Raw genomic sequence first — 14372 nt, forward strand, 5'->3', positions numbered from 1 at the left:
AAAGCAGCTTTGCACAGGTCAAATTTGGCTTAGAAAAAGACAAATGCGTGGGGATAAAAATTTGTTACGAGGGATGTAAATTTCTTATCATTTAATTTATTATTGGGTTGTTTATATTTAGCGGAGGCCGCTGTAGCGGTCGCCCTTCGGCACGTATTGTCAAGCCTACGAGTATATTTTGCCATGAAAGAGCTTCTCACTCGAAACCATTTGCCATTCGGAGTAGGCTTGAGATCCTTCGATTTATGGAAAATTATCAAGACGTACACTACAAGTAGGAGAAGGAGCTCAGCCAAACACACAATAAAAGGTGTAAGGGCCCATTATAAAGGGTGGTTAAGTTTTAAGGGCCGGTGTTGATTTTAAATAAATTACAATTTTTTTTTAACTTATTGTCATTTCTCTTTATTATGATAATATTGGTGTCGTTGACGTTTAGGTGTGGTTCACATTCAACATCGGTCCTTGAAATTTAACCGCCCTTTATTATATATATAAACTTATAATACAAATGAACATTTTCCCGACACCATCAGCAGCTATACAGTCCAAATTAAAATGCTGGCTCCGTCATGCTTAAAAGTGGGTACCACGTAATTTGTATAGTATTATTGTCCCACTCGACGCCTTACGAATATCACACCAGGTGTTCCAAATACTTGCAAGAAAGGAAACAAAACCGTTTCATAAGATTTGTGTTATTTCCTCGAAGTTGGATTGCTTGTTGATAGCTTAAAATTATGTAAACTAAGCTTTTTTCGGAGCTCCATTCATCAGACTACAGGACTCATCTGGCAACCCTGTATCTTTTGACAGAGACGTTAAATCGCTTAATGACATACCGCGTTCGAAGCGTCAGTCTTAGCAGATGTTTACCATGGAACAGTACACGCCACGCGAGCGCTCCAAAATTGTTGACATTTACATTCAACAAAAGAAGTCAATTGCGAAAACTCAACGTGCGTATAAAAAATTAAATAATGTGAAAAGTGCGCCTTCTAAGAACACCTTTAAACGTTTGTACGAAAGGTTTTCGACTGGTGATGCGACCAAGGCGATCGGATGAGAATATTGCTCTTACACGCGCCAGTGTTGAGACGTCGCCGAGGACATCAAAAAATCGCCGTTCTCAGCAGTTGGGTATTGCTCGGACCACTTTACAACGAATTATCCGCATTGATTTGCAGTTATTGGCGTATAAGATTTAATTGACACAAATACTGTCGCCTGCAGACAAGCCTCGTCGATTGGACTAGGGAAGCGTTTTTTTCTATTTTTTGATGTATCGGGTAATGTAGAGCCCTTTATTGACCGTAGCATTCTTTTCGAGCATTTCTCAGTGCACTATGCACTCCAGTCCCACCAAACACATATCATGATCTTCTTTGGCTGATATCCTGGCTTTGGCGTATATACTGGAGCCACGCACTCCTTTCTTTGCTTCATTTTGATGTATAGGCACCATTTCTAATCTCCTGGGACAATTCGGTACAAAACGCGTTGTTTATGGCCACGTCTTGCACGATGGCGGTCGAGATGCTGATAAGCGATTTGAAGGCGACTTTCTTTGTTTCTACGTTGAGTTCGTGAGACACCCAGGCTATCAATAATTCGGTAAATCCCATTGACTGAAGGTGACTGAGAAACGTTTTTTGATCGCAGTTCAGTATCTTACGCCAATTCACGATTCGTTTGGCGACTGTTCTCCTTCAAAAGTGATTTGAGACGTGCCATCGACGTCCAAGTCGCCATTTCTGAACTTTTAAAACCATTTCCGTGTTGTAGACGCTCTATGGCACCTTCTCCATACACGTCGTAAATATCTGCTTCGGCAGCTTTTTCACCTCGAGAAAAGCAAAGAAGAGCAGGTATCGAAAATGTTGATTTGGGTCTCCTTGGTATTTTCTAAGGTTCAAGACTAATAAAAAATAAAATAACTCAAAAAATACAAATAACATAGTTTTGTAAAGCAGATAGGGTTCTATCGAATGAATACTTACTCTTTGCCAAACAGCAAACAAATCGTTGTAAAATAAAATAAAATAAAATATCAAAATTTACTCTCCAACCCATTAAATAGATGTTATCTAAAATTTGTGTTGTGCACAAACCATCTATGATCAATGGACACTCTAATAGTGTAAACAATGTTTCATTTTAAGCAGTATATTTTTTTTTATATTGTTATTGTATAAACAAGTACATACAAAGGGTATTGCAAAATTGATGTCTAAATATCAGTAGTGAATAATTTGCAGACGGCACCTGTTTTTATGTCATCTTTGATATTTTCCAAGTAAACGGATGTGAAGTTCTATACGATAGAACCACGTTTTAAAATGTTTGAAACTTATTTTGAAAATGCCCTTTAAGGACAACCTATCGCAAAATTTTTGACTGTTTTGCTGAAAATAATCGTACGAATGGGTCGACCATTTAAAAGTTGTTGAGACAATTTCAAGAAACTGATTCTGTTGAGAAGAGAAAAAGGATTAGCAGACCAAAGACTATGCGTTCTATTCAAAATATTGTTGCTAAAGCGCAAATTGTTGCTTAACAACCTTCAGCATCGATATTTTGACGTTCTCAACTATTAGGCATTCATGGGTCGACTGTTTGGCAAATTTTCCCTGTAAATACGCTCATCGTGGGCAGTGAGTGCTTCACATATAATAAAAATTATATTTTTAATAAAAATAGTGAAACCTGCAAACAGCAACATTTTTGCATATTTTATTTTAAAACAAAATCTAAGCGCGTCTTTTGAAAGACCTTTTATATTCAAAAATACATATTATACCTAATTAGCTTAAACGACTATTTTTTGAAAATAACTAAGTTCCCGCTGTTTGTCAATAGATGCCGGCAGCAGTGTGTGCTAGTGGATTCTAACATAACCTAAACGTCATAAACCAAGCTTAGACATATGGTAAACAAACTGCTTCGACACATTAGTGATTTTGTTTTGGTGTCATAAGCTTTTGGTTTTTTGAAAATGTCTGATTTTGTGCCGAATAATCGTCATTTGCGGGAAGTGTTGATTTTCCTCTTTCATTCGAAAAAAAAGGCGGCTGAAACGCATCGAAACTTACAAAAGGTTTGTGGAGATGCTGCTTTAAGTGAAACAACGTGCCGAGATTGGTTCCGTCGCTTCAAAGACAGTGACTTTAATGTTGACCACCGTCCGCATGAAGAAAGGTCAAAAATCTTCGAAGACGCTGAATTGGGGGTATTGCTCAGTGAGGATCGCATGCTTTGGGAATGATGCAGAGCTCCTTATGAGTTAAAACCAAGGGATGTTGAACGTCGTGTGAACAACGGCTCCAGCGGCAAAAAAGGAAGAGTTTTCTTAACGCATCGTAACGGGTTATGAAAACGGGATTCAGTACAGCAATTCAAAGAAAAGGAAGACAAGGGACCTGCCCAGCCCTGCTTCTATGTCGTCCCCTCGGCCGAATATTCACGCTGCGAAGGTTATGCTATGTATTTCGTGGGACCAAGTTGGTGTTATTTATTATGAACTGTTAAAACCAAGGGAAAACATCACTAGGTATCGGTATTGACTTCAATTGATGCTATTGAACCGCGCACTGCGCGAGAAGCGGCTGCAATACCCGGAGAGGCATGCAAAAGTGATTCTACAGCATGACAACGCTCGGCCTTACGTTGCCAAAGCCATTAAAACCTACCTGGAAACACTGAAATGGGAAATTCTACCCTACCCGCCATATTCTCCAAATATTGCGCCGTCCGATTATCACCTGTTCCGATCGATGGCATATGGTCTAGCTGACCAGCAGTTTCATTCATATAAAGAATGGATCCGTGGATAGCCTCAAAAGATGAATAGTTTTACCGCGACGGTATACGAGATCTATCAGAAAGATGGGGAAAAGTAGTAGCCAGCGATGGATAATATTTGATGATTCTCTTGTAACCAATTTTTCAGAATAAAGCTGTATTTTCAGCAAAAAGCAGCGAGAACTTAGTTCGCACCTAATAGCTAAAAATTGAACAGAGACGTTTATCCACTTAACATTTGTGAAAAGTACATAGGAAAGGAATGGGGGCAGATATCAAGAAAAGTATTAAATAGTGCTAAAAAATTACCTCGGTCTTGAAACTCCTTGTACATGGTCTCATATGTGTTATACATTCATTTGATCATAAATTGGTTTAATGTTTAAACTACTTTTTACTTAAAAACTTCATACTACTAAAAGCAAATGATCAGTTTCCAATTCCAACTCACTTGAAATGATAGGTTCCATTTTCATAGCCGAAAAATGGCACCGTATAAGTCAGCATCCAAATATTGCCGCCTCCGCAGTCATAGTAGGGCTTGGACCAACGCCCATCCTCATACTTCACAGCCAATGTGTCATATTCGATGCGCTCATCGGTTTTGTTAGAGTACAGATGGAAGGCTATAAAATACAAAAACAAACAGAAAAAAAACAACAACAAATAGTTAGTACATACGTAAATAATGGAAGCATTCATATAAAACTTTAGCCATCCCACATTTGTATGCATTCATTTGCGGCGACCAACATTTATGTGGCAGTTAGGGGATTTACAATATGTCACGACTTGCAATAATGTTGTGGAACTATAAAGTTCTGTAATAGTTTAAAAAATAATGAGCAAAATGTTTAAGACCATAAAATTATGTATGCCGAAGTATCTAATTACTTTAAGAATTGTTTTTAGAAAATTAACTACTCCTTATTTTAAACTACATCCACATACCAAAAGCATACATCCCGCACACCAGGTGCGCATACTTGTACAAAATATTTTTGTAAAAAAGTCACCCCTATTATATAAAGGGTGGTTAAGTTTGAAGGACCTGTGTTGATTTTGAATAAAATACAATTTTTTTAGGAAAATATTGTCACTTCTCTTTATTATGATAATATTGGTATGGTTCAATTACGTACAGAACAAAATATCGGTCAAATGGCCGCCGCGGCCTCGACGGCACACCTCCATACGATGGTCCAAATTTTCGATGACGCTGAGGCATAATTGAGGTTCTATGCCGTTAATGTGCCGAATTATCTAATCCTTTAGCTCTTGAATTGTTGCTGGCTTATCGGCGTACATCTTTTCTTTCAAATAACCGCAAAGAAAGATGTTCAATGGCGTCAAATCACAGGATCTTGGCGGCCAATTGACACGCCGCGACGTGAGATTATTCGGTCATCAAATTTTTTGCGCAAAAGAGACATTGTTTCGTTAGCTGTGTAACAAGTGGCACCGTCCTGTTGGAACCACATATCGTCCACATCCATATCTTCCAATTTGGGTCATAAAAAGTTCGTTATCATCTCACGATAGCGAACACTATTCACAGTAACTGCCTGACCGGCCTCATTTTGGAAAAAAAAAATACGGCCCGATGATGACGCCGGCTCATGAACCGCACCAAACAGTCACTCTTTGTGGGTGCATTGGTTTCTCGGCAATCACTCTTGGATTATCATTCACCCAAATGCGGCAATTCTGCTTATTGACGAATCCATTTAGGAGAAAATGTGAGGTTACGAAGTGCGCGATATGCATTTTGATTTGAACGCCCGTTTTCATAATAAGCCTGAATTACTTTAACGCGTTGCTCGATTATGTATCTTTCCATGATTCAAATTGAATTAGTCTGAAATTGAAAAATGTCAAACGAAGTGCAGAAAAAACTTGGCTTTCAGGTGCGGTTTACATTCAACATCGGCCCTTAAAGTTTAACCACCCTTTATAATCTATGAAATGCAGTAGTTTATTAAGGGGTTAGGGGTAGTCAGAATTAAAAAAATCTATTTTGTTTTTTATATTTTCTTACAGTATAATATCTTAGAAACATTATGTGTAAATTTGAAATGATCCCGACAAATAGTTTTCGCTCGGGCGCTCCGGGCACTAATAGCAAAACTTTAAATGCATTTTTCTAAAACTATGTTTTTTGAACTGGTGATCACTGTAACTTAAAAACCTTTTGGTAGATTAATAATAAAATTTATATTGCTTTTGAAATACATTCGAGCCTGATCGACCAGTTTTTTTTGTCAAAAATTTCGATTTTTTTTAACAATTCATTTTCGATTTTGTTTCTCAAAAATCTGAAAAATATTTCCTGAGGCCGCCAAATTGTTAATTTTGAAAAAAAAGGATCGATAAGGCACAAGATTATGTATTAATAAAACTAGTTTCCCCTATTCGATTGATTTTAGAAGAATCTCCAAGGGACTTCTGGAGATATGGGCGCCACACAAACAGCTATAACTTTTACAATTATTAATTTTTTTTTTAAATTTTGCTTAAGTCAAGTCGAAGCATGAAGAATTAATGCTACCTTTTTATTTTTGTAAAATGAAGCAATTGACTACAAAAAACAATTACTGAAAACCACCATTTTTCTTAATTTTTTCTGTTTTTAACCCTAATCCCTTAAGCATTGAGCTCCAAAAGAGTTCAGCTAGAAAAAAAAAATGCATAGACTGAATGAAATTTCAGATATTGGGGCAGCAATCATTGCAATTCATTTGATTTATTTATGGGTTTGTTAATATAATTTAAAAAGTAAGCATGCATCAGACTTTAATTTGTTGAAGTCTTCTAGAGGGAAACTTTTATTACATAAATGGGAATAAGTTTATGTTCTTTCTTAGCCAAAGTTACGAATTATTTAAACAATTAAGGTGAAGTATAATATGTGCCATTGGAAGCTGCAACTTTACTCCATCTTTCAGGCAGCATACGGATTCCTCTGATGAAAAATTCGAGTCTATTGAGTTTAATGGGCATTGAGCCAGTGCAACTCTCGTAAGAAGTGAACCGCTCTCCAATAAAGGCTGACCGCATTGATCCGAGCAGATGGTAATCCGAAGGTGCAATGTCTGGATAGAAAGGCGGGTGGGACAAGATTTTCCAATTCAGTCCATCTAAATATTTCTGGACTGAATTAGCAACGTGTGGTCTGGAGTTGTCATGCAGCGAAATCAGTTTGTCATGTCCATCGTCCCATTCTGACCACTTTTCTTTGAGAGCTCGATTCAAACGCATTAGCTGCAGTCGCTAACGATCGCCAGTGATGGTTTCAGATGGTTTAATGAGTTCATAATAGATGACAGCCTTCTGATCCCATCAGATGCACACCATAACCTTTGAAGCATGAACATTTTTGTCATTGTCGAAGGACCTGGTTCACCAGCAGGCTCCAAAATTCTCGACGCTTAGAGTTTTCATAATAGACCCATTTTTCATCGCCAGTGACGATGCGATGCAGAAAACCTTTTCTTTTGTGCCGTTCAAGAAGCATCTCACACGCCACCAAACGTCTCTCGATATCCCTCTCCTTCAATTGATGTGGCACCCAGTTACCTGTTTTCTGAACCATTGCTATCGAGTCGATCTCTCAACATCGATTCATCCATTCTTTAGACAAATTATCAAGCGTTCGACATGCGTCGTCATCCAATAATTGTTATAGTTGTGTGTTTCAAATTTTTTCGGTGCCTCTTCGCGATCTTTATCACTCACGCCGAAATTACTACTTCGGAAGCGTTGGAACCGCTCTTTAAAAGATGTATTTAATGGGGCGTGTTTACTGAAAATTTTGATCAACATGCAACACGTTTCAGCTGCACTTTTCTTTAAAAAGTAATAATGAAGCATGACTACCCACAAATGCTGTTTTTTCGGGACAAAGGTAGACATTTTTGACGTAGGATAAAAAAGGATATTTACGCTTCAAACGAATGTCAACTACTGCGATCGAGACCTCACAATCCAACACCTTCGGAACACCGGTATATTACTGCAGCGAACGCAAAAAGTATCAGCAGCGACACCTCTTTTACGAGGGCAGAAAGTTATTCCCATACCCAATATTTTTTAAAGGGTGATCAATTTAGAGGTATCGTATTTTAAATTGAATTTTTTCCCCTTGTTCATTCCTCTCGGCAGCATAGGCCCTCGACAAGACTCAGTCTTGCGGGAGTTTCGTTAATCTATTTTGATTTCTGACAGGGTAGGTGATTAGCCTTAAAAAGTGGGAATGCCCACCTGTCGTTGCTTGGAAACAACGCCCTCTTACTACTTGAAGCGTCATCTGCGTTTCACATTTTTCTGCCAGACGGACCGCACAGATGGTTGAGGACTTCGCTAAATTTGGTGTGTCAGCGCTATTACCGCGATCGTCCGCTTCCTCTTGCTGGCGCCACTAATTTTACTTGTTTCTGCAGTCGCAAGGCAAATAATGCGCTGACTATTGTGCGGAAGTAAGAATGGAAAGGATAAGCATTTTTGGTTGAGAAATGATTTTTTTTGTTTGTTTAGAAACAGGGAAAGTGGGTAAATTTGGAAAAGTGCGAGGACCGTGCTTTACGGGGGATTCAAACCCACAACCTCTGGGATGGTAGGCTAGTGTACTTACGCTAGACTACCGAGGCCGCAATGTTAAATTGAAATAAGACAAGGAAAATTCAAATTGATTGGACAATCTTTATTATTTTTGGGTAGAACCATTCATGATATTTATTTCTTTGTACCTTTGAAATATTGGAACACCAACTTTGAGTGACTCGTCGGAGGACTTCGCTCGGTATCTCGTGAGTAACTTTAGTAATGTTGGCTTCCAATGCCTCAATGAGAGCTGGTTTATCCACAAAGCATTAAGACTTTACGTACCCTCACAAATAAAAGTCCGAAGATGTGATATCACACGATCTTGGTGGCTAATCCACTAGCTCAAGACCAGAGATAAATTACGGCACAGTAAATCCATCGTTTTACGGGCTGTATGGCAAGTAGCGCCGTCCGCCGTCTTGTTCGGACCAAATGTTGTGGAGATCACGGGCTTCAATTTCCGGCATCAAAAATCGTTTCCCATGGCGCGACAGCGTTCGCCATTCACTGTTGCATTGGCAACAGCCTCGTCTTTGAAGAAATATGGGCTGATGATTCCTCCGGCCACACCAAACGGTTGTCTTCAATAGATGTAATGGCTACTTATGATTGACTTCTGATTGCTATTTCAACCAAATATGGCAATTTTGCAAATAAACGTAGCCATTAATCCAAAAATGTGCCTCATCGCTGAACAAAATTCGTTGTCCTGAGCGCGCGATGAACACTTTTCACGGCGCCTCGGTTTTCGTAATAAATTTGTACGATATCTAAACGCTGTTGAAGCGTAAGTCTTTCCATGAGGAAATGTCAATGAGTACTGAAAAAATGTATTATTTAGTTTGACAGTAGCCATGCGTGATTTGTTAAAAAATCTTCTTTGAAACAGTACATCCAATCTATTCAGCCTTTAGATTGCGTAAGAGCTTTTTCAAATACAGCAGCCTCAGGGTCACTCAATGTAGTATGCGTAGCCCTCTGCCTTTTGTTACTACTTTCATAAATAATTTCTATGCGCACATTTTATTTGTGCTGATGCTTCAAATTTATAATATTTTTGATATTGAAATTCTGCAAAATGAGTTGAATGAATTTTACGAAGAGGCGTCAGCCTAATGAATTATCTATAAAGATATGCAGATACATAACTTACGATTTTTTCTGTAAAGCTTGCCTTCGAAGCTGACGAATTTCGCTCTATGGTATGTTTAGCAGAGAGAATATATTAAATTTAACTGTCGGCATGCACGCACACACACACATGCTCATCTTATTAAATGAGTTTCATCGCTTCAGATGCGCACACACATACCTACACATTATTTATTATATTCATACACCATTAACCTTTGTCAAATAAATAACAGCTCCTTCTAGCACACCCGTTTGTTTGTAGTGTGAAGAGGATAATAAAATAAAATTTACCACATAATTTTACCAACACATCGAACCGCAAGAGGGATAAGAAAATATTTATTTTTCCTTTAGCAAAATACCAGTACAAGACCGCAAGCACATTTGAATGCGTGTCATCCTATTAGTAGCGCTTTAATGCGTTCAGGGTATGTACAGCATCTGTCTGATGGAATATGAACGATTGGTTAGGTTTGTGGTTAAGTTGACCTGGCTGACCGGCTTACTGGCTGAAGGTCATCGCATAGACCTATTCGGCCTTAGTGGTACCTTAACGTTTCTTTGTAGTAGACTTCTGGTAAATACCTATGAAATGAGACTTTTTTTTTTAATTTCTAACGTTTATTACCAAAAATTGGTTACAAATTTAATCCTCAAAATAATAGCCATCGCTAGCGACACATTTTTCCCATCTCTCAGGCAATTTGTGGATGCCGCGCCAAAAAAATTGGCCGCCTTTGGCCGCAAACCAATCATCGAGCCATTTTTTGGCTTCTTCGTGAGAATTGAAGCGCTGCTCGGAAAGTGCGTTGCTCATCGATGCAAACAAATGATAATCGGAAGGCGCCAAGTCTGGTGAGTAAGCTGCATGCACCAGCGGTTTCCAATCGTACGTCTCCACCAATTTTCGGGTCGCTCTTGTTCGATGTGGCATTGTCACATTGGCAGTTCATGCGGCACCCATCTTCCGACCTTTAAAATCATGCCCATTTCTTTCAAACGTTTGGAAATGGTTTTTGGGTCACTCCCAACTGCTCTGCCATCATTTCTTGCGTTTGACCATCATCTTCATCCAACAATGCTTGCAATTCGGCGTCCTCAAACTTTTTCGATGGCCGGCCATGGTCCTCGTTCTCCACTCTAAAATCACCCCTTTGGAATTTTTCAAACCACCTCAAGCACTGTGCTCTACTTAGAGGATGTCCACCATAAGCTTCTATAAGCATTTGATGAGCTTGAGAAGCGTTTTTCTTGAATCGATAACAGAAAATCAACGATGTCCGCAAATCGTAGTTTGAAGGCACGAAATTCAACACTTTTAAGAGCAACAAAAATGCATTGTTGTATGAAACGTAACAAACAATGAACTGAATATTGTTGACAGATGATAAACGAAAAAAACAAGACATTTGGGAAGGTTTAAAAATACTCATAGCGACATCTATGGACTAATAGCTGAAAGCTTCATTTCGTAGGTATCCACCTATAAGTACCTCTGCCGTCTGAAACTAAAGCCTCAACAGACATCCTACCTTCGCATATTGTAGAGCTCCTTAGACATTTCATTCGAGCTCTATCTAATGCAGAGCAAGAACATAGATTGTGTTCTAAAGTTTCCCTCTCTCCCAGTTCATTGCAAAATCTGAAGTTATCGTTGGTTGCGATTGTAAATATATACCTATATATACATATACTTTTTTTCTCATGCATCCTAGATGAAACAGAGGGCCTCAATAAACAAGTTACATTTTCGTTTGTTTAGAGCTGGATGTTTAATTTGACTCCAGGACGGCCTGCTCTGTCCATCTCTGCTGCTACTTGTCGCCTTCATGTGTTGGCTGGTCTCCCGCACTTACCGCTTCCAGTCTAGCGCTGTCCTTACGATGTCATCCCGTGGTTTGCGCAATGTGTGTCCGATCCCTTCCCACTTGCGATGCACAATTTCTATGTGCACTGGTGTTTGCCCGGTAGCCGCTCAAAGATCATCGTTGCTTATAATATCAGGCCAGAAAATTCGCATTCCCTTTCGTAGGCAACGGTTTAGGAAGGATTGCAATGATTGTGATATACTTGTTGTTAAGTTACATGTTTCACATCCCTACAGAACTACCGACTTCACGTTGGCATCAAATATTTTCTGTTTTGGGTGCATGTGGGTTGATCTCCAATACCTTGTCTAGTATGTCAAATGGAAGCGCCCCTTAGATATTCGGTTGCGTATGTCAGTTATTGATCCACCGTTTTTTGAAATTATGCTCCCAAGGTAGCAAAATTCCTCTACATCTTCAAACGGCGTGTCGGCAATTTGAAGGGCTTGCGTTTCGGTGGTGTTAATCTGCATTTCTTTGGTCTTTGCTATGTTCATTTTTAGGCCTATTTGTGCTACTGCATGGCATACGGTTTGTAGCTTAGCTGATTATGCTGGTAGCAAATTGTCAGTATTCCCTTTTCTTGTTCCAATGGTGTGTAAACAGCGCTTTTATCTGCAATTTTGTTCCCTGCAATGCCCTTATGTCCGGGTACTCCATAGATGTGCAGCCGTCAAAATCGATTAGCGGTTGTCGCGCCAACCAAGAAGAAGACATGCATTAAGAAGGCGAGAGCTCCTGAAGATGGTAATGTACTCTAAGTGAAAGTGATTTAAAGTCCATCCATTCCTTTGCATCCACTAAATATTTTATACCAGCCTGTATCTCGTCGCTCATCTGGAAGAGATGGTTAGTGACGTGCCCAGGAATGGAGTCATCTACCAGCAGTGAACTGTTGGAATTATTCCTCTGATAGCACCGCAGCAGAAACTGCTGGCTGAGTCTGGTGTTATGGTCATTTTCGCGCAACATACACGATCTCTCCGTGAAGCTAGTGTTCAGGTGAAACTGGGAGTCAACTCGTCGCTGTCATGAGCGCCGTATTTTGGCAGGCTTGCAGTTTTGTCAACTATGTTCTATTTATACTCGGTGATCTGGTGAACTCGTCTTAGTTCAGAACCACTCGATCGATCTCCTTGAACATAGCCAGCAATATTTCCTTGGCTTTATCCTTAGTGCTACCGGCTAGCCACTTGAGAACCTTGTTGCAGTCTTCGCCTTTCGAGCTGGCCTGCAACTTTTTAAATTTATTAAATTTTATAAGCAACTTTCTGTTCGTAATTCATTGCACAGATACTGTACACATACACATGCTTAGTTATCTACATACCCAGTTAGACCGAAGTCCACAAGCACGTCCCATATCTTAGGTTCAATGTTTATTTATGTTCTATAAACAAAGAGCAAAGTTCAAATGAAAGTTCGGTCGAACTCGTCAACAACTTTGGCAAAACTTAAATATTCATTTTAGAAAATTTCCCTTTCCTGGATATTGGCTATCGGCAGCAATGCGATGTCGGTGTTACCGCTTGTGAGACAAATAAATTTCTGGGGTTTCTGTCATTGTAAGTTTCAACTTGACTTTGTTCTGCCAATCTCGCACAGTATTGTTGTTGTATTTGCTGGCATTTTTCATTTGGGCATTTCAAGTTGTTCTTTGATGTCAATAAATGACAACAACCATTCCCATAACTCAGGCAAAGCACACGCGCACGTATACATTTACGTGAATGCACACGCACGCACACACACACACCCAAAGACGGGGAGAAAAGTAGAAAAACTCATTGGTGTGTTTGTATGTAGATGTGACTATTTTGGTAGGGACAAATTCGGAAAATAGGGACTTGTTAACCAACCGGCCCTCTGATTTCACCCCTACTTGGACACAGATGGGCTGCCTTCGATCCACGCAGCTCAACTCAAGCCAACTTAACTCGATTCATTCTTCAAACTGGTGGTGGGCAAACTTTTATCGTTTGCTGCAGATTTTCTTCGATTTTTCGCACCAATGCAGACTAATAGTTGGGACAGTTGGAATGGAAGGTTTGACGGGCGCACTGTGCTTACACACACATGCATATATGTTTGCATAGGTGCATGTGTGTTATGTGTTGACTTTTGCTCCTACACAACAACATTTTAATGCACGCATAAGTCTACACACTGACACATAAATACGAGGGTGTGCCGAATACTTTATTGGTATTCTAAGCCCAAGCTCTATTACCGCCCATTGCCAGAGCAGTTCCTTCCATACGGGCGACATGACGCAGCCACCTTAGTCGCTGCAGGGTGACTCGTTTCACTATGTCAATATCGCTGTAAAGCACATACAGCTTGTGGTTCATTCGAATGCGGTAACCGTCATGTACGCCAGCAGGTCCAAAGATCTTGCTAAGTACTTTCCTCTCGAAAACTCGGAGAGCGGCCGCATCTAATTGTTTGACTGTTCAGGCCTCGGCGTTATAGAAAAGCACCGAGATGATGAGCGTCGTGTAGGGTGTTGATTTCGTTCGTCGAAAAAGGGCTTTACAACTCAATTGCGTACTTATCCCAACCAGTTGGCAAGAGTTATCATTCGCTTGATTTCAAAGCTGACATCGTTGTTGTTGGTAATAGCGGAACCAAGACAAATCAAGTCCTTGACCGCATCGAATGTATAGGTGTGAACTACGACTTTTGGTGCAGGATGCCGCTACTGCTTGCAGGACGCCAGCATATACTTAGTTTTGCCCTCGTTTACCCTCAGACCAAATCGTGTGGACTTATTTTCAATATTCGTACAAAGAGCGGAGATGATGTTGATGTCATCAGTATAAGCAAGGAACTGAACACTTTTATGGAAAAAATTTCCGTTTCTTTCTACACCCGTGCTCCAAATCGCAATATCCATAGCAAAGTTGAAGAAATCGCATGACACCTTGTCTGGAACCTCGAACCATATTGAAGTGTTGGAGAGGTCTT

The 14372-nt window shown here is 39.7% G+C and overlaps 1 protein-coding gene across 1 annotated transcript in view; it reads right to left on the minus strand.

The window, feature by feature from the left end:
* LOC129243565 (uncharacterized) overlaps positions 1-14372 on the minus strand; it is a 262008-nt gene that overhangs the window by 136565 nt on the left and 111071 nt on the right. The window contains exon 3 of the mRNA XM_054880668.1: positions 4253-4427. Coding sequence (XP_054736643.1) covers positions 4253-4427 — 175 coding nt within the window. The remainder of the gene's footprint in view (positions 1-4252; positions 4428-14372) is intronic.

The sequence above is a fragment of the Anastrepha obliqua genome, chromosome 4 (assembly GCF_027943255.1).
Source record: "Anastrepha obliqua isolate idAnaObli1 chromosome 4, idAnaObli1_1.0, whole genome shotgun sequence".
NCBI classification, from domain to species: domain Eukaryota; kingdom Metazoa; phylum Arthropoda; class Insecta; order Diptera; family Tephritidae; genus Anastrepha; species Anastrepha obliqua.